Below are 25555 nucleotides of genomic sequence, written 5' to 3'. Positions count from 1 at the left end.
ATGAATGGGTAAATGACTGCGTGTGTGTTACAAGCCAGGTTTATTAAGTTCGTTCCATTTAAAAAACGTCCACCTGCTAACTAGTAGTAAACGAGTTACTTGGTGAGTAAATGAGTGAGTGAGTTGGTGTGTTACAAGTCAGGTCTATTAAGTTCGTTCCATTCAAAAAAACGTCCACCTGCTAACTAGTAGTAAGTGAGTGAGTGAGTGAGTGAGTGAATGGGTGAATGACTGGGTGTGTGTTACAAGCCAGGTTTATTAAGTTCTATCCATTTAAAAACTTCCACCTGCTAACTAGTAGTAAGCGAGTGACTTGATGAGTGAGTGACTGTGTGTTACAAGTCAGGTCTATAAAGTTCTGTCTATTTTAAATGTCCACCTGCTAACTATTAATAAGCGAGTGACTTGTTGAGTAGGTGAGTGAGTTAGTGAGTAAGTAAATGAGTGAGTGAATGAGTTACAAGCCGTAAAACGTCCACCTGCTATTAGTAATAGAGAACCATTGAGCAAATTGACTGAGGTACCATAGCCAGATCAATATACGAAGTTGATCAATTAATGAGTGAATGAGTAAGCGAATAATGAGTTAGTGAGTTACAACCCAGGTCTGTCAGGTCGACCAAATTCCACACGCTAACTGTGAGTGAATGAGTGAGTTACAGGTCAGTACATGAAGGTGTTTTTGACCTGTTAACTTTGCGTGTAAGTGAATGAATGAGTGAACGATGTGTTTCTACTTGCTAAACACGAGTGAGTAAGTGACTTGAGTTACAAGCCGGATCTTAAGGTGATTTGGAGACGCATGTGTGCGCATAATGTTTTCTAAAAGGCGCAGTTGGAGGTGCTGTTCTCTAGGTGGGGCGTGAGGGGGTACTGTGACTTTAAGGGAGAGGTGGGCTGCGCAGCAGTGACGCAGGAATAATAATGAAAGGATGCTTCAAAATTCCACACACCGACTGCAGCATGTGTGGTTAGTACCGAGCAGCCCAGTGAACCCACTCAGTCAGACAGGAGGAATCTCACACGCACACGCGCAGCATAGAAGACTTTAACTAAGTGTAGTAAAGTGTAGGAGGGTAACTATCGGGACTTATACACTCTGCACGTGCAATAGAGTGAAGAGAAGAGTCTGGAGTACTTTTGGCACAGACAACAGTTTAAACCAGATAAAAATAAACTAGTTTTTTTCATTAACACGTTTCAAAACAGCAGCATGTTGTGTCTGATGAGCCTATTCGCGTGCATGTGGGTGCTCGCGTGTCCCAGCGGAACGAGCGCGCTCAGTGAAAGCGTGAACGCGCTCGTGCTTCTGCCTCGCAACGATTCCTACATGTTCTCCATCGCCAAAGTGGCTCCCGCGATCGAGTTCGCGCGCCGGCAGCTCGCGCGCGGGCCCCTGTCCGGACTCAATTTCAGCGTGCAGTATGTGAGCAGCGAGTGCGGCGTGGACGCGCTCTACGCGCTGGTGGACCGCGCGCGCGACGAGCGCCCGGACCTGATCCTCGGTCCCGTGTGCGAGTACGCGGCCGCGTCCGTCATCAGGGTGGCGTCGCACTGGCAGATCCCGGTCATCTCGGCAGGTGCCCTGGCGTCCGGCTTCAGCAGCAAGAACTCCGAGTACGCGCTGCTGACGCGCACCGCGCCGAGTTACCTGAAGATGGCCGAGACGTTCGGCGTCATGTCGCAGCGCTTCGGCTGGAGGAGCGTGCACCTGATCTACCAGGACGACAAGGAGGAACGCAACTGCTACTTCACCGTCGAGGGGGTGCACACGCTCCTGGAGGGTCAGCACGACATCTCCGTGTCCGTTATAGACTCCAAAGAGCCGCTGGCGTACGTCGACGAGGTGGTCAAGTCCATGTACGAGCATGAAGGTAGTAGTAATGGCATCTTCTCAATGTTTATTACCACATCATGTAGTTGCGCATTTTGTTGTTTTCCGTTAAACTTGACGCAAAAACGCACTTCATTCCAAGTGCGCAAGAGCTTTCCATTTCCATTAACATTTTCAGCATTTAGCAGACGCTTTTATCCAAAGCGACTTACACAATGAGCAGAACACGATGAGCAATTGAGGGTTAAGGGCCTTGCTCAGGGACCCAACAGTGGCAACTTAGTGGTGGCGGGGCTTGAACCGGCTACCTTCTGCTTACTAGTCCAGTACCTTAACCACTGAGCTATCACTTGCCCTTTCCCGCTGTTTTTAGGTTGTCCTGCAACTCATTTTGTGTGTTGTGTTTTGGGTAACTAAAATGTGATCCCTGCAACACAATCAGAAAGTTGGCATGGGGCAAATCGAATATTTAAGTTACGCAATTGGTAACAGGTGAGGGTGTCTTGTCTGCTCAACTTCATTTCATTTATTAATAAACATCCATTCCTGCATTTCAGGCCTGCAACACATTTTTAAAAAAAAGTTGGGAGAGTAAAGCATTTACCACTTTCTAATATTGCCATTCCTTTTCACCACACTTAAAAGACATTTTGGCACCGAGGAGACCAAGTGATTTAGTGTTTCAGCTTTTATTTTGTCCCATTGTTCCTGCAAACACGTCTCAAGATGTGCAACAGTACGGAGTCGTTGTCACAAATTTTGTTTCAAAATCCTTCACACATAATCTGTTGGGGACAGATCAGGACTGCAGGCAGGCCAGTCCAGTACCCGTACCCTGTTCATCCACAGCCATGCCTTTGTAATGTGTGCAGCATGTGGTTTTGCATTGTCGTCCCTGGAAAAGACGATGTCTTGAAGGCATCACATGGTGATATCAATGTACATTAATGCTGCCATCACAGAAGTGTAAATGACCTTATGACACACCCTGGCTTTTGGACTTGTTCCTGATAACAGTCTGGATGGTCCTTTTCGTCTTTGGTCCGGAGCACACGGTGCCCATTTTTTCCAAAAAGACCTGGAATGCTGATTCATCTGACCACAATACACGTTTCCACTGTGTGATGGTCCATCCTAGATGCCTCAGAGCCCGGAGAAGTCGACGCCGCTTCTGGACGTGGTTAACATAAGGCTTCTTTTTTGCACAGTAAAGTTTTAAGTGGCATTTGTGCATGTAACTCTGTATTGTAGTGCTTGACAAAGGTTTGCCAAAGTAATCCCTCACCCATGTGGTTATATCAGCTATTGTTGAGAGGTGGTTCTTGATGCAGTGCCGTCTGAGGGATCGAAGATCACGGGCGTTCAGCTTAAGCTTGCGCTCTTGGACTTCATGCACGAAAATTCCTCCTGATTCCTTGAATGGTTTAATGATATTATGCACTGTAGAGGGAGAAATATGCAAATCCCTTCCAATCTCTCTTTGAGGTTCATTGTTTTTAAACATTTCAATCATTTTCTCACACATTTGTTGACAAACTGGAGATCCTCTGATCATCTTTGCTCATCAAAGACTCATGATTATAATCACCTGTTTGGATCACATCATTATTTAGTTTTTTTACCTCATTACTAGCCCTAAATTGCACCCGTTTAAAATGTGATGCAGGTCTGAAATGCAGGAATGGAGGTTTATTAACAAGTGAAATGTCGATCAAACAAAACATGAAATATCTCAGGTTCATCCTGTCTACAATGAAATCAAAGTCAAAGTAAATGTAAGGAACACTGCATTTGTATTTTATTTGCATTTCCCATACTGTCCCAACTTTTTCTGATTTGGGGCTGTAATAACAATACACCAAATAACCAAATACTGAGCTGTTTCACACACTAAGATTGGTTAGAGGTCAGCTGAGTTGAACAAAAGAGTATGTGGAAAAAATGATCAGAATTTTGACAGATGTACAGCACTGGGCAACAAGTTTTAGGAATTTAAAGTGCCAATTTCCGTAGGTAGATTTCACACCCACAGGCTTTTTATTTCACCTCACAATAATTACTGTGTTACCATATTAAAAATACCACCCAAACCATGTCCATGTTATTGGTATTATGTACAATGATCAGCCATAACATTAAAACCACCTCCTTGTTTCTACACTCACTGTCCATTTGATCAGCTCCACTTATCATATAGAAGCACTTTGTAGTTCTACAATTACTGACTGTAGTCCATCTATTTCTCTGCATGCTTTTTTAGCCCCCTTTCATGCTGTTCTTCAATGGTCAGGACTCTCCCAGGACCACTACAGAGCAAGTATTATTTGGGTGGTGGATCATTCTCAGCACTGCAGTGACACTGACATGGTGGTGGGATGACTGGATTAAATACAGCAGTGCTGATGGAGTTTTTAAGCACCTCACTGTCCCTGCTGGACGGAGAATAATCCTCCAATCAAAAACATCCAGCCAACAGCACCCCATGGGCAGCGTCCTGTGACCACTGATGAAGGTCTAGAAGATGACCAACTCATACAGCAGTAATAGATGAGCGATCGTCTCTGACTTTACATCTACAAGGTGGACCAACTAGGTAGGAGTGTCTAATAGAGTGGACAGTGAGTGGACACGGTATTTAAAAACTCCAGCAGCGCTGCTGAGTCTGATCCACTCATACCAGCACAACACACACTAACACACCACCATCATGTCAGTGTCACTGCAGGGCTGAAAATGATCCATCACCTAAATAATACCTGCTCTGTGGTGGTCCAGTGGGGGTCCTGACCATTGAAGAACAGCATGACAGGAGGCAAACAAAGTATGTAGAGAAACAGATGGACTATGTCAGATATTATACAGGTCTTTTATGTAGAAACCGTATAGTTCAACATCTAAGCTGGCCTTTTATGGTGGTTGCTATGGTTACACATTTGTTATTATCATGTATGCATGAAGCAGCTTAATTATGCTGTGTTTATGCTATCAAATTACACTTTGATCATTACACTTTATCAAATTCTACATTTATTTAACACAAAAAACATTAAACATGCCTTTGTCATAATCTCTAAGGACAGGGTTAACATAGTGTACATGGACTTTATCAGAAGGTCCCTAATTTAGCCCCACTAAGTAGCCACCTTTGGACCCCTGATCATGGTCCGTTACCCTGGCTTGCATTGCATTCAGTTACGTTGTGAGTTTCATTAAGCAACATGCTGAGGTTATAGAGTTTCTTTTACATGGTGTCTATTTATTATATAACAACTCAGATCAGAAATATGTGCTTCACCACGTTGACCACCCACGCGTCACTGGTTCTACCTACACCACAATGTGGCCTAAGAATAGACGTTATTTAATCATACAGATGTACATAAACAGAACAAATGAATACAGTTTACCACTGCAACTAACAGCAGCTATTAATTTACACCCTTTTTTGAGTACATTACAAATATTCACAGATTTAGCAATTTTGTTCTTTCAACTGATGATTGACTGTTGAGCTAAATGATCAACAAGCTTGTAGCCAAAGACTTCAGACTCGACTCGGACTTGTTTGAAATGACTTAGACTCGACTCATGACTCGCAAAAAAAATTACTCGTAAACAACAAGAGTCCCTAGCGTCAGCATGATATTTTCATTCGGGACACAGCCTCTTCTGAGTGTGAGTGTAATAAAGAAAGTAAAATTGGATAGGAATCTCACTTAAAATGATGGAATACCCTACGTGGTGCACTTCACAGGAACAACTAAGGTGAATGGAACGCTCCTACAGAACTGGCGCTAATGGTTGAAAGAGCGCTTTCTGAACCCATCAGACCTTCTGATTTGAATTGTTAGTAAGAAATGCTGTTATTTGCATTTATTCAGTTTGCGTCACACAGATGATGTATCAATGAAACGCTTGATTGGCTTTCTAACGAGTTCGTGTTTTACTTCACAACTGGGAAAAGTTTGGAGGTTTTTAATTATAAGCACATTTATAAAATAACGGATTATATTCCTAATGGGACACACGGTTTTAAATTTAATAGAATCTGGAAGAACATAAGCTAAGGTAAGCAGTGGTTATGATGTTTTTTGCTGTGTTTTGGATTTTGGCCGCTGTGCCGTGATTTATCGCTCTTTTGTTTTGCAATGAAAACAAAACTTATCAGTTTAAGCTTTTAACTGCTACCTTCTTGTTACAGAAATTACATTCATTGGCACAATGACTAGAAAAGTAAAGGCACTAAGTAAAACAGCAAAATACAGTCGCTAATCTGTTGTTGTTTTTTATCTGAACTTACATATTATTTCTTTATTTATACGCTACATTTCCAATATATGTTTTGTGTATATTATATTGACTCGTGACTTGACTTGGACTCTAGTCTAAAGACTCGTGGCTTGACTCTAACTCTAGCCTAAAGACACGTGACTTGACTCTGACTCGTATTTTGTGACTTGTGAACATCTCTGCTTGTAGCATCTTATTACAATATAAAACACATCAGAGTTTCATATTAGCAAGTCTTTCTGCTTTATTTAATGAAACTGTGTAACGTAGTGAATGTGCTTTCAGTATGTAGATTTTATACAGTAGCCGGTAGCAAACAGTGCTAAATACTTGTGCTAATCATAATTAATTGATTTTAACTGAACAGTTGGTACACTGATCAGCCATAACATTAAAACCACCTCCTTGTTTCTACACTCACTGTCCATTTTATCAGCTCCACTTACCATATAGAAGCACTTTGTAGTTATACACATACTTTTTAGCCTGATTTCACCCTGTTCTTCAATGGTCAGGACCCCCAGAGGACCACCACAAAGCAGGTATTATTTAGGTGGTGGATCATTCTCAGCACTGCAGTGACACTGACATGGTGGTGGTGTGTTAGTATGTGTTGTGCTGGTATAAGTGGAGCAGACACAGCACATGTAAAGTCAGAGACGATCGCTCATCTATTGCTGCTGTTTGAGTTGGTCATCTTCTAGACCTTCATCAGTGGTCACAGGACGCTGCCCATGTGCGCTGTTGGCTGGATATTTTTGGATGGTGGACTATTCTCAGTCCAGCAGTGACAGTGAAGTGCTTAAAAACTCCATCAGCATTGCTGTGTCTGATCCACTCATACCAGCACAACACACACTAACACACCACCACCATGTCAGTGTCACTGCAGTGCTGAGAATGATCCACCACCCAAATAAACCCTGCTCTGTAGTGGTCCTGGGAGAGTCCTGACCATTGAAGAACAGCATGAAAGGTGGCTAACAAAGCTGATCAGTGTATTTGTCTCAACTGATTCAGGCAGGGGGATATTAAAGGGATATTAAACATTGCTTACTGAATCCTTTCATGTACAGTATCTAAAACATTCGGAACCCAGCCTTTGCGAAACCCATCACATCTAGCAGGAGCAGCGTTGTTGGCACGGCAGTTTCGACTTGCAGGATTCAACCTCGGGCAGATAAACAGGTTTCCGTCAGAAACACCTTGGGGTAAAACAATGTAGTTAAAATGTGAAATCGTTAAGAGTAAAAAATCAGTTCTGCAGAGAGTAGCTGTAGACTCCGGCACCCCTAATGATTACATCATAACTAAAAGGGAGAGCGAGCAAGTAACAAAGTCATGAAGGCTTTCACAGGACGTCAGCGCCCACCTCCCCCACATCATCAATCCTGAGTGATCGGACAAGAGAGGCAGAACGACAGCAACCCAACATCCCTAATCACCACAAGTTTCTATGACCTAGAACCTCCAAGCTCTGTGCCTTTGTCTATAATCATGGTGGGCAGCTCTGGCTCTAGGGGACAGAAACCAGGCGCAGCCAGAAGCCAACATGCAGTGCCAGCAAATCTGACAAACATGAGAGTACCAGACTGCCCAGACCCCAGACCCCCAGGACCGGAGCCCTAGTTTGGAAAGACTAATTTGAAACACAAACAAAAGAGACCATGGTAAACTAAAAGTGAAGGCCAAAACAATAGAAACAAAGTAACAAATTAAACAAAAAACATAGGCAGCCCACATTAAAGAAAGTAAATAGAAAAGGGATAGCGCATAATCAAATGGTTGTCACAATATGGCAAGCTGTTCAGAGCACTTGTGAGACCACAGTTCTCAGAACAAGAGAAATGAAAGGAAACCCAGTGCAAACCAGGGACGGCAATGCATGATCGGCACCCATCCCTTCCAACCGGTGCTGCCCTTGCCCATAGCTGTCACACCTCTGGGGCAGTTTGCTCGTCCAGGCTGCTTTCTCATGATGGCTGAAAAGTGCTGCAGTATTGCAGTTTAAAGAGAAAGGCAGGTTTTTTCCAACAGAGGAGCTGCCAAATCTGTGAGGAACAAACTGTGATAAATAGAAACACTTCCACTTGAGGCGGTGGTGACTGTCAGTTATGAAGAACTGACACATTAATCATCTGGCAAGGCAGGATGACATGATCCTGTAACGTAACCCTGTTGCCGATCTCCGCAGCAGGTATGCTCGTTACACTGTGTCAGCATCTGGTGTGAGCCACCAGATGGAAGTACACACTTCTTAAACACCCAAGCTATCTATCTAAAGGCTTCTTTTTGCTCCCTAAACCCTAAGCAAGGTACTTACTCATTCACATCGAGAGGTAACTTGAACACTTAGCTACTATGAGGAACCCCACATGGATGCAGGTCACATTTCTTTTAGTGACCAGAAACAAGTTTTGTACTGAGCTTGTGCAGTTCAGCAGGTTATCATTAATCATGGTCATACTTTAATCTGGCTTACATTAATTGACTAGGTGCCAGTTGCCAGCTTTATGCAGTATACAGTAATAATGTAGTACAATGACAACAGTGCTTTTAGAATACCATGAAGATGTGTGGGTGAACTGCTAAAGTGGTGAGTGGGTGGGAGGTGGAAACTACACTTCATGTAGTTGATTTCACTCTCAGTGTTTTGAAACATTCAATTAGACGGTGAATTGGGAACAGGTGAGGGTATCATGATTGGGTATGAAAGGAAGATCCAACAAAGGCTTGGTCTTGGCAAGCAAAAATGGGTCATGGAATACTGCATTGTGCCAGAATTTGTGAGAGAATTGTCAAGTAGTGGAAAAAGTAAATAAAAAGAGTGAAAATTATCATGGATTCTAGAGAAATCTCAATTTATGCAGGGCAAAACCAGAAACCACTGTTGAATATGCATGACCTTTAAGACCTCAGACAGCATAGCATGAGATACCATAAAGTAAATTTGATAAATATAGCCACATGGGAACTGCAGAAAAGTATTGTCACTCAACATAGTCCTCCACTGCATCAAATAAAGCAATATGAGTTACTGATGCACAAAAAAAAGACTCATATGTCAAATTTATGCAAAAACACCTGAGCTCATCTTAAATGGATTGGAAGTTAGTGCCATGGTCAGATGAGTCCAAGAAACTTGTTGAAGATCCCTCGTTTACAAGTACAAGTTTCCGCACTTTTATATTTTGGTTGGAATTAGTGAGGGTGGGAGGAGTTTGAGAGGCCGAGAGAGAGCAGCGGTGTATCAGTGGCTACGCGCTCAACCAAAACATTGTTTGCTGATGGCAGTAATACATACTGTATATATATATATATATATATGTAAGGGCGGAAACTTTTTGAAGATCCTTCGTATACAACAAATCTTCAAAAAGTTTCCGCACTTTTATATTTTGGTTGGAAACGGTGAGGGTGGGAGGGGTACTTATTGGTCATGTTTGAGAGAGACTGAGAGAGAGCTTATAGTCCGGATTTAGCGCCATCTGATTTCCACCTTTTTGGACGCTCAAAGAAGATTTTCATGTGATGATGATGTGAAGCAGCGCTGCATCAGTGCAGTGCACTGCACATCGTGTCTACAACCAACACCTAGAGTATGGTGGGCGTGGCTTATCAGGTCCACGTGGCCCAGTCATTTAAACGCAGTCTGATGAAAAGATGGAGCAAAATAGATGGATGAAAAGTGGCAAAAGCCACCTGATGACTATTTTATGTTTCCTCGCTTTAAGGAGGTCATGAGGGGATCAAGGTTTGTGGACATCTCAAAGATCCAGACCTGTGATGTCAACTCTGAAGGCGATCCTAAAAAACTGTACGAACGTTGTTAAAAGTGAGTTGTGCCAGATGAAGGTCATTACTTTGAAAGTCAATAAAAGTATTTTCACAGAACCTTTTGTCCACACCCGTATTGTCTTGTATAGATTAGCATACATTATAAATCCAGAAGACTGGTGGCGTTTTTTAAATAGGACTTCAAGGTCATTAAACAGCCCATTAAGTTGGAACTATGATGTTTATGGTTAAAGAATAAAGCACAGTGAAACATGCTATTATAGGAACATAATCCACAAGTGAATTATTATCCAAGCATATCCACAGTGCTCATAAAGTTCATAAAAAAAACATTTACTCTGATTTTTTTACTTGTTTATTGTTACATTTAATAAAGTAGACAGTCTGAACATAATAGCAGCAAAGAATCCTATTCAGTCATTTGTTTTTTACTCTCTTGGGGCAAGAATGAGTCCAGAAGGACATTTAATCAAGCTAAATTAAACCAGTTTTACTGATTACAGTCTTATTTAGCTCAACCTCATTTCATTTATTAATAAACATCCATTCCTGCATTTCAGACCTGCAACACATTCCAAAAAAAGTTGGGACAGTAAAGCATTTACCACTTTGTAACGTTGCCATTCCTTTTCACCACACTTAAAAGACGTTTTGGCACAGAGGAGACCAAGTGATTTAGTGTTTCAGCTTTTATTTTGTCCCGTTCTTCCTGCAAACACGTCTTAAGATGTGCAACAGTACGACGGAGTCGTCGTCACATTTGTCTTTTCAAAATTGTCCACAGGCAGGCCAGTCTAGTACCCGTACCCTCTTCCTCCACAGCCATGCCTTTGTAATGTGCGCAGCATGTGGTTTTGCATTGTCTTGTTGAAAAATGCATCGACGTCCCTGGAAAAGATGACGTCTTGAAGGCAGCACATGTTGCTTTAAGAGCAATGTACTTTTCTGCATTAATGCTGCATCACAGAAATGTAAATGACCTTTGCCAAGGGCACTGACACAGCCCTATACCATGACAGACCCTGGCTTTTGGACTTGTTGCTGATAACAGTTTGGATGGTCTTTTCCTAAAAAGACCTGGATTGCTGATTCATTTGACCACAATACACGTTTCCACTGTGTGATGGTCCATCCTAGATGCCTCCGAGCCCAGAGAAGTCGACGTTACTTCTGGACATGGTTAACATAAGGCTCCTTTTTTGCACAGTAAAGTTTTAAGTGGCATTTGTGCATGTAACTCTGTATTGTAGAGCTTGACAAAGGTTTGCCAAAGTAATCCCTCACCCATGTGGTTATATCAGCTATTGTTGAGAGGCGGTTTTTGATGCAGTGTCGTCTGAGGGATTGAAGATCACAAGACCTGATCACATCATTTAGCTTTTTCACCTCATAACTAGCCCTAAATTGCCCCCGTCCCAACTTTTTTTGGAATGTGTTGCAGTTCTATAATGTATCATGCATTTTATAAGGAATATAAGGCAGCATAGACAGCTGTTTGACAGACAATTTGGAGGACAAATGCCAGCTTGCTGATTACAGGCACAGAGAATCCTTTCAGATAGAGTCACGTAAGCGTACTTTGATCCTGATTGGATGCAGTGTTGTGGTGTTTTGACAGCAAATGATGTGCGTGTGAAAACCCAGGCCCGCCGAAAGGTCCTGCGGGGTGTAACCGAGGGAATTCACAGAGCAGGGGTGTGTTATGCTCCTGCTTACTTAGCATTCTGCAGACCGACCGATCATTCACATCGAATCGTTTATATGCAGTCATAAAAACGTGAACTCGCGCCGTGCACCGGGCCTCGCGTTCCTCAGTTCATTCGTAACTGGTGTCAGTGGGAAATCCAGATTTTTGAAATATTACTGGCTGGAGCCGTACCCCATGGAATCGGCGTGGAGTCCACACAGGGCCCGTAGTGTGTTGCGCAGTCTGTAATTAAAGGGTGGCATAGAATGCGAGCACTGAGGTGAAGTTTGTCCCGCTCATCTGAGGATATTTCAGGCCGTGCGCTACACTGAAAGAGTTGTGGGGAATGTTCCAGAACTCTGAATTTTCCTATTTATGGGACACTTGAAGATCTTTTTTTAAATCGCTGATTGCATGCTTGTTTGTTTGTATTTTTTCGACCCCCTTGCTCCACGGAACAATGTTTTTGGGGTTGTTTTTTTTTCATTCTAATGAATTGCTTTTTTAACATTTGACATGCATTATTTAATTTATGCCCTAAAGAGTTTATGAGATTGATCTTCCGCTAGCACACCAGTACCAAGATTCTGAACTCCTCAATACGAAACTCGACATTGCCACCGGTCTGCTGGGTGCCATCTAGCAAGGGCGGGATGACCGGACCATATGGGTGGGGTCTTCAAACGCTGTGTAAGGACCCTGATTAGCAGATAGAGAGGCACCTGTGCAGAGTGCATGGGTGAAAAAGGATTCCGCAATGCCGCTCAGGTGGTGCAGCGGTAAAGTACGCTAGCTCATCAGAGTTGGGGTTTCGAATACATCGTATCGATTCTCAGCTCTGCCTTTCCGACTAGGCTGGGCAACTGCATGAACTGCATGATTGGCTGTTGTTCAGGGTTAGAGGGTTAGAAAGTTGGATCATAGGTCCTTATAAGTGGTGCGACTGCGGCCTCTGATGGCTGACTGATGGCGCCTGCACAGGGCTGAGGAATAATGCTGATGGGGGTGTACTGACTGTGCGTACCGGAGAGGGCGCAAGTCAGTTGAGAGGCGTCCTCAGTCAGCGGTGAAGGGTCGAATCAGTATAGAGGACGCAATCAGGGTAATTGGACACGACTAGACTGGGGGATAAAAATTGGGGGAAAAAAGAGGGGAAAATATCTATCATCTATCTATCTATCTATCATCTATCTATCTATCTATCTATCTATCTATCTATCTATCTATCTATCTATCTATCTATATTTATATATATTATATATATATATATACAGTGTATCACAAAAGTGAGTACACCCCTCACATTTCTGCAGATATTTAAGTATATCTTTTCATGGGACAACACTGACAAAATGACACTTTGACACAATGAAAAGTAGTCTGTGTGCAGCTTATATAACAGTGTAAATTTATTCTTCCCTCAAAATAACTCAATATACAGCCATTAATGTCTAAACCACAGGCAACAAAAGTGAGTACACCCCTAAGAGACTACACCCCTAAATGTCCAAATTGAGCACTGCTTGTCATTTTCCCTCCAAAATATCATGTGATTTGTTAGTGTTACTAGGTCTCAGGTGTGCATAGGGAGCAGGTGTGTTCAATTTAGTAGTACAGCTCTCACACTCTCTCATACTGGTCACTGAAAGTTCCAACATGGCACCTCATGGCAAAGAACTCTCTGAGGATCTTAAAAGACGAATTGTTGCGCTACATGAAGATGGCCAAGGCTACAAGAAGATTGCCAACACCCTGAAACTGAGCTGCAGCACAGTGGCCAAGATCATCCAGCGTTTTAAAAGAGCAGGGTCCACTCAGAACAGACCTCGCGTTGGTCGTCCAAAGAAGCTGAGTGCACGTGCTCAGCGTCACATCCAACTGCTGTCTTTGAAAGATAGGCGCAGGAGTGCTGTCAGCATTGCTGCAGAGATTGAAAAGGTGGGGGGTCAGCCTGTCAGTGCTCAGACCATACGCCGCACACTACATCAAATTGGTCTGCATGGCTGTCACCCCAGAAGGAAGCCTCTTCTGAAGTCTCTACACAAGAAAGCCCGCAAACAGTTTGCTGAAGACATGTCAACAAAGGACATGGATTACTGGAACCATGTCCTATGGTCTGATGAGACCAAGATTAATTTGTTTGGTTCAGATGGTCTCAAGCATGTGTGGCGGCAATCAGGTGAGGAGTACAAAGATAAGTGTGTCATGCCTACAGTCAAGCATGGTGGTGGGAATGCCATGGTCTGGGGCTGCATGAGTGCAGCAGGTGTTGGGGAGTTACATTTCATTGAGGGACACATGAACTCCAATATGTACTGTGAAATACTGAAGCAGAGCATGATCCCCTCCCTCCGGAAACTGGGTCGCAGGGCAGTGTTCCAGCATGATAATGACCCCAAACACACCTCTAAGACGACCACTGCTTTATTGAAGAGGCTGAGGGTAAAGGTGATGGACTGGCCAAGCATGTCTCTAGACCTAAACCCAATAGAACATCTTTGGGGCATCCTCAAGCGGAAGGTGGAGGAGCACAAAGTCTCGAATATCCGCCAGCTCCGTGATGTCGTCATGGAGGAGTGGAAAAGCATTCCAGTGGCAACCTGTGAAGCTCTGGTAAACTCCATGCCCAGGAGAGTTAAGGCAGTTCTGGGAAATAATGATGGCCACACAAAATATTGACACTTCAGGAACTTTCACTAAGGGGTGTACTCACTTTTGTTGCCGGTGGTTTAGACATTAATGGCTGTATATTGAGTTATTTTGAGGGAAGAATAAATTTACACTGTTATATAAGCTGCACACAGACTACTTTTCATTGTGTCAAAGTGTCATTTTGTCAGTGTTGTCCCATGAAAAGATATACTTAAATATCTGCAGAAATGTGAGGGGTGTACTCATTTTTGTGATACACTGTATATATATATATATATATATATATAAATAAATAAAAAAGGATTCTGCAAAGGCCTGCGCGGGTGGGAGGCGTGAGAAGCAATATACCCACCTCAACTGCAATCAGGGTCCTCAACCCCCAGATCAGGTGGTGCAGCAGTCTGAAACACTCGTAAAACACACCAACACACCAGAACTGACAATCCAAACTCGTCGGTTCAAAACTCAGCTCTGCGACTACATGAACAACGATTGGCTGTTGTTCATACAGGATGAGAGCCGGAGCTGGGACCTCATAACTGATGCAATAGCGACCTCTGCTGGCTGATTGTTGGCGATGGCACCTGCACAGAGTCTAGGAATAATGCTGATCACAGTGGGGCTCAGTACACAAAGCTGATCTGCATATGAACTCGCCTCATGCAGGTGAAAAGATGCACACGGCTACTGCACACGTGTCGGAGGGGGCGTGTGTCAGTCACGCTCTCCTCAATCAGGAGTGGAGGTCAGCATCAGTAGAGAGGAAGCGTAATGCAATCGGGTAATTGGATTAAAAGGGCGCCCTCTACCAGCCACAGTTGGCTAAGATTTGCAAATCCACCGAAGTGTGGGTGAATAAGAAGGGATTGGTGGACTGGCTGGTGGAAAATACACCCTCCTTGGACGCCGTCGGGGTCCCCAGCAGTGGATTGGCTATGCTAAATTGGGTAAAAAGGGGGTTAAATGCACCACAAAAAAAAAGTGGAGCAAGGAAAATTATGCCAATTTAGGTAGGTAGGGTAAATGTAAAGCCAGTTTAATACCGATCCGGCGTTCCGGCTAGGTTTTTTTTGGCTGGTAGTACTGGACAAGAGACAGATACTCACGACTATACACCAATTAGCCATAGCATTAAAACCACCTCCTTGTTTCTGCATTCACTGTCCATTTTATCAGCTCCATTTACCATATAAAAGCACTTTATAGTTCTACAATTACTGACTGTAGTCCATCTGTTTCTGTGCATGCTTTGTTAGCCCCCTTGCATGCTGTTCTTCAATGGTCAGGACTCTCCCAGGACCACTACAGAGCAGACATTATTTGGGTGGTGGATCATTCTCAGCACTGCAGTGACAATGACATGGTGGTGGTGTGTTAGTGTGTGTTGTGCTGGTATGAGTGGATAAGACACAGTAATGCTGCTGGAGTTTTTAAACACCTCACTGTCACTGCTGAAGTGAGAATAGTCCACCAACCTAAAATATCCAGCCAACAGCGCCCCATGGGAAGCGTCCTGTGACCACTGATGAAGGTCTACAAGATGACCAACTCAAACAGCGGCAATAGATGAGCGATCGTCTCTGACTTTACATCTACAAGGTGGACCAACTAAGTAGGAGCGTCTAACAGAGTGAATACTGAGTGGACACGGTATTTAAAAACTCATACCAGCACAACACACACCATGTCAGTGTCACTGCAGTGCTGAGAATCATCCACCACCTAAATAATACCTACTCTGTAGTGGTCCTGTGAGGGTCCTGACCATTGAAGAACAGGGTGAAAGCAGGTTATTAAAGTATGTAGAGAAATAGATGGACTACAGTCAGCAATTGTAGAACTACAAAGTGCTCCTATATGGTAAGTGGAGCTGATAAAATGGACAGTGAGTGTACCTTAACAGTGGTTAAGGTACTGGACTAGTAATCAAAAGGTCAAGGCCCTTAACCCTCAATGGCTTAGACCAGTGGTTCTCAAACTTTTTAGACCGAGTACCACCCATTATCAAACCAAAAGTTCCAAGTACCACCTATGTTTCTCATCACAGAACCACATATGCCACACATTATTTAGGTGTGTATGTGTATATAGTAGTGATGGGAATTATGGCTTCTTGAACGGAGTCGGACCTTTTGGCTCGGTTCCTTTTAAAGAGCCGTTCAAAAAAATGGCTCTTCGTTCTTTGAGAGGCGCTACTAGGTAAACTATAGGACACCCCCGATATTAATATCAAATTTTGCTACCTTGCCTTAAATGTATTCCTAATTCAAACAACACTTAAACAAGAGAAAAAAGATTTATTTTTAAAAGGAAAAAAAACTACAGGGAAGAGACATACTGTGGTTGCATTGCATTAAGTTTCAGAAAAATCCTGTGACTGTGTTTGTTTTTGCTTTAAAACATAAGCACAATGAAATAACCAGATTTAACACAATTAAACAAGTGTATAGTTTATTTCTCAATTATTTATCATTATACTACTAGCTCTGTGTGTGTGTGTGTATAAGTATGCATGAGTGCGAGTGTGTGTTTATGTGTGTGGTGTTAGTGTATGTGAATGTAAGTTTGTGTATGAGTGTGTGTGTGTGTGTGTGTGTGTTGCTCACTCTCCGTGATACTGAAAGTGTTTTCGGATTTGAATATCGACAATAAACAGCTTTTATTACGAGTTACGATTAATTCCCTCTACTGATGCGAAGCTTAATGGGTTGATTACAGCCAATAAGAACTGTGCAGAAATAAAAGACTCGGTTCCTTTTGTTCATTTCAAAGATGCGTTCAATAGAATCGGATCATTCGCGAACGACCCATCACTAGTATATATGCAGTTAGCACTGAGCATGTGAGTGAGAGGGGTGCGCCTGTTTAGCGGAGCAGCCTTGTGATGTCAGGAACGAGATCAGTGAGCTTCAAAAGCAGATCTGGCTCTGACAAAAGTGAGAGAGCTACTGATAACTTTACTAATAACTTTACTGATAACGTTTCGGAAATTTCGAGATGGAAACCGCATACGTAATAAAGTACGGTGTCTGCATAGCCCCGAATATTTCTAGAAACACCTTCATTTTAATTAAACTGATTTTATTAAAACAGAATCATAAGAACTTTGAAACAGATTTTATTGGTAATTTACACATTTTGTTTAATTTTTTTAAATAATTATTCAATTATTTATTTTTTCGGTGCATGTAATAACTTTTCCAAGATTATCTGGCATACCACCTCGTGCTGCTTCACGTACCACCAGTGGTACGCGTACCACAGTTTGAGAACCACTGGCTTAGACAGTTGCTGTCACAGTAGTGTAAAATACAGTGACAGCAACTAAAATACAGTAAAATACTTGTATAACTGATACGCTTTTTTCTTTGTGTCCTTGCAGTGGTCATCATTTGCACTCATACAGACGTGGTACGGGAGATCATGCTGATGGCTCACAGACGCAGACTGACCACCGGCAACAGACTCTTCTTCAACATCGAGCTGTTCAACTCCTCCTCCTACGGTAAAGCCGTAAACACTTTATCTCAGCTACCAGTTGTGCTGCGTGCTGATTAGAATGCTTATCTGCCTGGGTTCTGACTCTCATCCATTGCACAGTGATTCAAGGCCTCGAATTCTTCAGCTGGATAGAGATTACATTTACGAGCTCACAGCTCTAAACATGAGGCACTGGGATATTGTCCGGATTGTTTTGTAGTGCAGGACAATGCCTTTCTAATTTTTCTTTACGCATTGAAACGTAGCCAATTAATCGTATTCGATGAGGGCACATTTGCCTGACACACGCCCTCTCCGACCCCTTCTAATTCGCCATACTTGTGGATGTTGGATTCACACATGAGGCCAGTCTTGCACATGGAGAGTCACACCAAGGCTCAACTTCATTTCATTTGTTAATATACCTCCATTCCTGCATTTTCAGGCCTGCAACACATTCCAAAAAAAAGTTGGGATGGGGGAAATTTAGGGCTAGTAATGAAGTGAAAAAACTAAATAATGATGTGATTCCAAACAGGTGATTATAATCATGGTTTGGTACAAAAGCAGCATCCAGGAAAGGCTGAGTCTTTGATAAGCAGAGATGATCAGAGGATCTCCATTTTCTCAACAAATGCGTGAGAAAATGATTGAAACGTTTAGATTGGAAGGGATTTGCATTTCTCCCTCTACAGTGCATAATATCATTAAACAATTCAAGGAATCAGGAGGAATTTCAGTGCGTAAAGGCAGAGGGCGCAAGCTTATGCTGATCTTCAATCCCTCAGACGGCACTGCATAAGAACCGCCTCTCAACAATAGCTGATATAACCACATGGGTGATGGATTACTTTGGCAAACCTTTGTCAAGCACTACAATACAGAGTTACATGCACAAATGCCACTTAAAACTTTACTGTGCAAAAAAGAAGCCTTATGTTGACCATGTCCAGAAGCTGCGTCGAGTTCTCTGGGCTCAGAGGCATCTAGAATGGACCATCACACAGTGGAAACCTGTATTGTGGTCAGACGAATCAGCATTCCAGGTCTTTTTTGGAAACAAATGGACACCGTGTGCTCAGGGCCAAAGACGAAAAGGACCATCCAGACTGTTATCAGGAACAAGTTCAAAAGCCAGGGTGTGTCATGATATGGGGCTGTGTCAGTGCCCTTGGCAAAGGTCATTTACACTTCTGTGATGGCAGCATTAATGCAGAAAAGTACATTGAGATCTTAGAGCAACATGTGCTGCCTTCAAGACGCCACATGCTGCACACATTACAAAGACATGGCTGCGGAAGAACAGGGTACGGGTACTGGACTGTCCTGCCTGCAGTCCTGACCTGTCCCCAATAGAGAATGTGTGGAGAATTTTGAAACAAAAGATGCGACAACATCGACCTCGTACTGTTGCACATCTTAAGACGTGATTGCAGGAAGAATGAGACAAAATAAAAGCTGAAACATTAAATCACTTGGTATCCTCGGTGCCAAAATGTCTCTAAGTGTGGTGAAAAAAATAAATGTAAATGTAAAAGTAAAATATGTTTTATAATAAAATATTTCACATACTTTTTAGGGGATGGATCCTGGAGAAGAGGCGACAAACACGACAATGAGGCCAAAGCCGCTTACGCTTACCTCAACACAGTGACGCTACTGAGGTCCACCAAACCCGAGTTCGAAAATTTCTCTTTAGAAATGAAAAGGTCCCACCAGAAGATCGGCATTAATGTCTGCGACGGCTGCAACAATGTACGTAAGTTTTTACACGCAGCTGTATCGCTGGGTTCTGAAAAGGGTCACATGTTATTGTCAATCAGTATTATTATATTAGATTCGTATTATATGTACAATTACTCATGACACTGAGGTCTCCACTGGTCACTGTCTTTGAGGAGTTTTGGAGTCTTCTTGCGTCCAAGAGACAAAAATATACAATACTAGCTGTGTCATTATGTCCATAAAATACTTTTACAATACAATTACTGACTGTAGTCCATCTGTTTCTCTATACACTTTGTTAGCCTCCGTTCACCCTGTTCTTCAATGGTCAGGACCCCCACAGGACCACTACAGAGCAGGTATTATTTAGGTGGTGGATCATTCTCAGCACTGTAGTGACACTGACATGGTGGTGGTGTGTTAGTGTGTGTTGTGCTGGTATGAGTGGATCAGACACAGCAGCGCTGCTGGAGTTTTTAAATATCGTGTCCACTCACTGTCCACTCTATTAGACACTCCTACCTAGTTGGTCCACTTTGTAGATGTAAAGTCAGAGACGATCCCTCATCTATTGCTGCTGTTTGAGTTGGTCATCTTCTAGACCTTCATCAGTGGTCACATGATGCTGATCCACTCATACCAGCACAACACACACTAACACACCACCACCATCAATCGTCAATGTCACTGCAGTGCTGAGAATGATCCACCAGCCAAATAATACCTGCTCTGTAGTGGTCCTGTGGGGGTTTTGACCATTGAAGAACAGCATGAAAGGGGGCTAACAGAGCATGCAGAGAAACAGATGGACTACAGTCAGTAATTGTAGAACTACAAAGTGCTTCTATATGGTAAGTGGAGCTGATAAAATGGACAGTGAGTGTAGAAACAAGGAGGTGGTTTTAATGTTATGGCTAATCAGTGTATGTTCACTAGATTTAAAATTAGCTGTACATACTGGGGTACCACCCTGGAGATAACAGACTATGTACTTTTGTGTTAGTACATGACTCTCTTCACACAGCACTGTTTACTGTGTGAAACGTCTCTGGCAGGTGAAGCGGTTGGTAAGTGCACACGTTAGAAGAGGCACTTGCTAGGTACTGCCCTTCTTGGTCAAAGTAGAGATCAGCAGTGGGTACAACTGGGTAATTGGATACGACTAGATTAGGTCTGAATACTTACTAATTCCACTGTAGGTGCATTTAATCATGGAAACACTTGTGTACAGTGTATGTGATTGTCAAGGGGTAAGACTTTGTTTGAAAATGCTCCACACGTACGCAGGTCAATTATTGTCAGAACACAAGCCTGTCGAATACTTCATAGGTAACTTCAAACACTAAAAACTAGCATTTTTTGCTAATAGTTTACTACACTTCATAAATGAGTAAACCATCCAAATGTGACTGAACCTGAACTCCAGGCTTAGACTTGCTGTTGACATGCAGAGTCATAAAAAGATATTAGTCCTTTCTTAGTTTTTCTACAACTCTAAATAAAAAAAAGTTGGGACAGTATGGAAGATGCAAATAAAAAAAACTCGTCCCAACTTTTTTGAATGTGTTGCAGGTGTAAAATGAAGTTGACCAAACAAAACATGAAATTTCTTGGGTTCAAACTGTCTGCAATTAAATAAAATGCTAATGAAATAAGAAACATTGTGTTTTATTTGCATTTTCCATATTGTCCCAACTTTTTCTGATTTGGTGTTGGTTGCTGGTTGAAGAATTGGAGAGTGCTCTTTATTAAGGCTCTAATGTGTAAATCCCTAATGAAAATTGGATTTGTCAACTGGGGTCTTGTGTATACACATTTAGCCTAGTGGCCATTTTTTTTGCAAACAAAGGGTGTCCTTAATCATCCCGGTACAGAATGACCCAGCCAGTTATGGACCGAACAGAGCTGGACAGAATCAAATTAGCCATCGAGCACCAGGGTGTTGTTCTGGGTCAGACCCTGTTCCAGATACCTCAGGAGCCCTATTCCTGAATGACATGATGGGGAACCCGGGTCACTGTAGGGGGTCCTTGCTACAGTGCTCACTGCCATTTGAGCTCCTGCTTTCGGATTCCCAACTAAGCACTCGAAGGTCACTCATACTGAGTCCTAAGTTGGGCCGCCGCCATTTGGGAGAATCACCAAGACCTAAGTTCATGGAGGTCATTTAGCAAGATTGTTGTCCTGTTGTCAGCTATGCCATGCTATGAGTTCCATAACCTAGAAGCTGAGAACAGAGGAGCTCCAAGATTAAATTGTCAATCCAGTTGGACGTCCATCTCCAAGAGCAGTTGGACTAAGACCTTTGGGCAAGCAGTCTGGAGAGAAATTTCTCCAGACAAACAACCTTTCCGTCACCACCCCCACCTAATCCTCCCTCCAAACCAGTATCTACCACATGGGGAAGTCGCAGCATGTCACTGCTTGGCACTTAAGCTTAAAGTTCAGGGTCTATCCCAGGAAGGAGAACTTGTGATAGACCATAAATCTGCTCCTTAACCCTCTGAGATCTTTTTAAAAGCCACTGTCACTTGGGAAACCCAACATGAAAAAGCGGACTCTAATTGATTCTGATGCCTCTATGACCAGGGCCTTGGTTCTGCCTATTATCTGTTATACCCATTAAAGTTCAATTACCATTTTAGCCATTTAATGCCAAACATTGGCATCTGGAGCGGTGACCCTTCAGACCCATCATATTATCATGTGTCTAGGTACCCTAGGTAAGGTGGCTGGTGTACCGGTGTACTGGAGCGTTTCTGGGTTCCAGCCTGCCACATTCTGGACCCTGAGCTCTTTCAGGAGTTCCACCACAGCTAAGCGCTGGTTGTGGGAACATCGGAAGCTGTTCCTGGCAGGAAGAATGGGAAGGGGGGGAGGGCGTTGTTATGTAATCCTCTACCAACAGTCTAGAATCTACTAGTACAAATACAAAGCCCAGACAAATGAGTGTTGTGTGTAAGCAAGATATTTGCATTGACCCTGTTCTGTACAAACAGAGACACCATTGCATATAACTGCCAGTGTGTTTATTAGGGCAAATGCAGTACATCATCATAATCCACCGCCTAGGTCAATGAACGATCAGACCGGGTAAACACATGCTCCGTGATTACATTCCAGAGACACGAGCGAGGGTCAAAAGCAGAAAACAAGACACAAGAAAACTGTTGGATAACACGTTAAATACACAGACTTATTAAGACAGGATGAGAAAGAGTACATTGATCAAGGAAAGCAATAACACAACAAAACGACAAAAACGTGAGACTTACACTGATCAAGCAAAGCAATAACACAACAAAACGACAAAAACGTGAGACTGTACAGCGTAAACAAATGCCCATGCCAGCACTGCCATGAGAAACGGGTAAACAAGGTGGATGTTGCACATATTTGGTCTGGTCATGCTGTCCGGCTAATTGAAATGACAGTCCCATGTAGTCTCTCTCAGTAAACAAGTCTGCAGAAAATAGAAAGCATCCATGTATTGCAATTTATACATATTTTATATATATTTTAACCGACTTAAATGTAAAATTAAACAAAATAAGATGTGCAGAACTGTGGTTAGCTAAATTAAAACCTGAAAAAAATCACTAAGCTAAAAATGCTAAGCAAAACTTAAACTGAACGCAACTATGAACTGCCGTCAAACCTCAAAATAAAAAATAAAAATAGCTAGAGAGGTGTATTTCCTGAACAAAATGCGAGTGTGATTGCAGCTCAGAAGTGGTAGAGTAGTGCATGTGGAAGTATCTGTTTGGTGGGGGTGCAAGTACTTTTGCTCAGACAGGTGATTGTGTGTTTGCAAAATGTATTTGATGGGGATAGGTGATTGTGTGTGTGTATTTGGGATGTGTATACTTTAGCTCAGATAGGTGATTGTATGTGTGCAGAAATGTATTTGGTGAGGTTGTAAATACTTTAGCTCAGATAGGTGATTGTGTGTGTGCAAGAATGTATTGGGGTGTGTGTATACTCTTGCTCAGATAGGTGATTGTGTGTGTGCAAAAATGTATTTGGTGAGGGTGTGAATACTTTTGCTTAGATAGGTGATTGTGTGTGTGCAAAAAGCATTTGGTAGGGGTGTGTATACTTTTGCTCAGATAGGCGACTGTGTGTGTGCAAAAATGTATTTGGTGAGGGTGTGAATGCTTTTGCTCAGATAGGTGATTGTGTGTGTGCAGAAATGTATTTGGTGAAATTGTGAATGCTTTTGCTCAGATAGGTGATTGTGTGTGTGCAAAAAAGCATTTGATAGGGGTGTGTATACTTTTGGTCAGATAGGTGATTGTGTGTGTGCAAGAATGTATTTGGGATGTGTATACCTTAGCTCAGATGGGTGATTGTGTGTGTGCAAAAAAGCATTTGATAGGGGTGTGTATACTTTTTCTCAGATAGGTGATTGTGTGTGTGCAAAAATGTATTTGGTGGGAGTGTGAATACTTTTGCTCAGATAGGTGATTGTGTGTGTGCAGAAATGTATTTGGTGAGGGTGTGAATACTTTCGCTTAGATAGGTGATTGTGTGTGTAGAAATGTATTTGGTGAGGGTGTGAATGCTTTTGCTCAGATAGGTGATTGTGTGTGTGCAGAAATGTATTTGATAAGGGTTTGAATACTTTTGCTCAGAAAGGTAATTGTGTGTGAGCAGAAATGTATTTGGTGAGGGTGTGTATACTTTTGCTCAGATAGGTGATTGTGTGTGTGCAGAAATGTATTTGGTGAGGGTGTGAATGCGTTTGCTCAGATAGATGATTGTGTGTGTGCAAAAAAAGCATTTGATAGGGGTGTGTATACTTTTGCTCAGATAGGTGATTGTATGTGTGCAAGAATGTATTTTGAATGTGTATACCTTTTCTCAGATATGTGATTTTGTGTGTGCAAAAATGTACTTGGTGAGGGTGTGAATACTTTAGCTCAGATAAGGGATTGTGTGTGTGCAGAAATGTATTTGGTGGAGGTGCAAGTACTTTAGCTCAGATAGGTGATTGTGTGTGTGCAAGAATGTATTTGGGATGTGTATACCTTAGCTCAGACAGGTGATTGTGTGTGTGCAGAAATGTATTTGGTGAGGGTGTGAATACTTTTGCTCAGATTGGTGATTGTGTGTGCAAAAAAGCATTTGATAGGGGTGTGAATGTGTTAGCTCAGATAGGTGAATGTGTGTTTGCAAAATGTATTTGATGGGGGATAGGTGATTGTGTGTGTGTGTGTGTGTGTGTGTGTGCGTGTGTAAAAATGTATTTAGGGATGTGTGTATATTTTTGCTTAGATAGGTGATTGTGTGTGTGCAAGAATGTATTTGGGATGTGTATACCTTACCTCAGATAGGTGATTGTGTGTGTGCAGAAATGTACTTGGTGAGGGTGTGAATACTTTAGCTCAGATAAGTGATTGTGTGTGTGCAGAAATGTATTTGGTGGGGGTGCAAGTACTTTAGCTCAGATAGGTGATTGTGTGTGTGCAAGAATGTATTTGGGATGTGTATACCTTAGCTCAGACAGGTGATTGTGTGTGTGCAGAAATGTATTTGGTGAGGGTGTGAATACTTTTGCTCAGATTGGTGATTGTGTGTGTGTGTGTGTGTGCGCGTGTAAAAATGTATTTAGGGATGTGTGTATATTTTTGCTTAGATAGGTGATTGTGTGTGAGCAAGAATGTATTTGGGATGTGTATACCTTACCTCAGATAGGTGATTGTGTGTGTGCAGAAATGTACTTGGTGAGGGTGTGAATACTTTTGCTCAGATAGGTGATTGTGTGTGCAAAAAAGCATTTGATAGGGGTGTGAATGTGTTAGCTTAGATAGGTGAATGTGTGTTTGCAAAATGTATTTGATGGGGAATAGGTGATTGTGTGTGTGTGTGTGTGTGTGCGTGTAAAAATGTATTTAGGGATGTGTGTGTATTTTTGCTTAGATAGGTGATTGTGTGTGTGCAAGAATGTGTTTGGGATGTGTATACCTTACCTCAGATAGGTGATTGTGTGTGTGCAGAAATTTATTTGGTGAGGGTGTGAATACTTTAGCTCAGATAGGTGATTGTATGTATACAAAAATGTATTTGGTGAGGGTATTTGGTATTTG

The 25555-nt window shown here is 42.4% G+C and overlaps 1 protein-coding gene across 1 annotated transcript in view; it reads left to right on the top strand.

The window, feature by feature from the left end:
* Positions 1 to 1243: 1243 nt before the first annotated feature.
* npr3 (natriuretic peptide receptor 3) overlaps positions 1244 to 25555 on the top strand; it is a 39900-nt gene continuing 15588 nt past the window's right edge. Inside the window, exons 1-3 of the mRNA XM_063018030.1 lie at positions 1244 to 1874; positions 17644 to 17766; positions 19321 to 19496. Of these exons, the coding sequence (XP_062874100.1) occupies positions 1244 to 1874; positions 17644 to 17766; positions 19321 to 19496 (930 nt within the window). The remainder of the gene's footprint in view (positions 1875 to 17643; positions 17767 to 19320; positions 19497 to 25555) is intronic.

The sequence above is a fragment of the Trichomycterus rosablanca genome, chromosome 21 (genome assembly GCF_030014385.1).
Source record: "Trichomycterus rosablanca isolate fTriRos1 chromosome 21, fTriRos1.hap1, whole genome shotgun sequence".
NCBI lineage: Eukaryota > Metazoa > Chordata > Actinopteri > Siluriformes > Trichomycteridae > Trichomycterus > Trichomycterus rosablanca.
The sequence above is the reverse complement of the archived record's forward strand: the minus strand, read 5'-3'. Positions and strand labels throughout refer to the sequence as shown.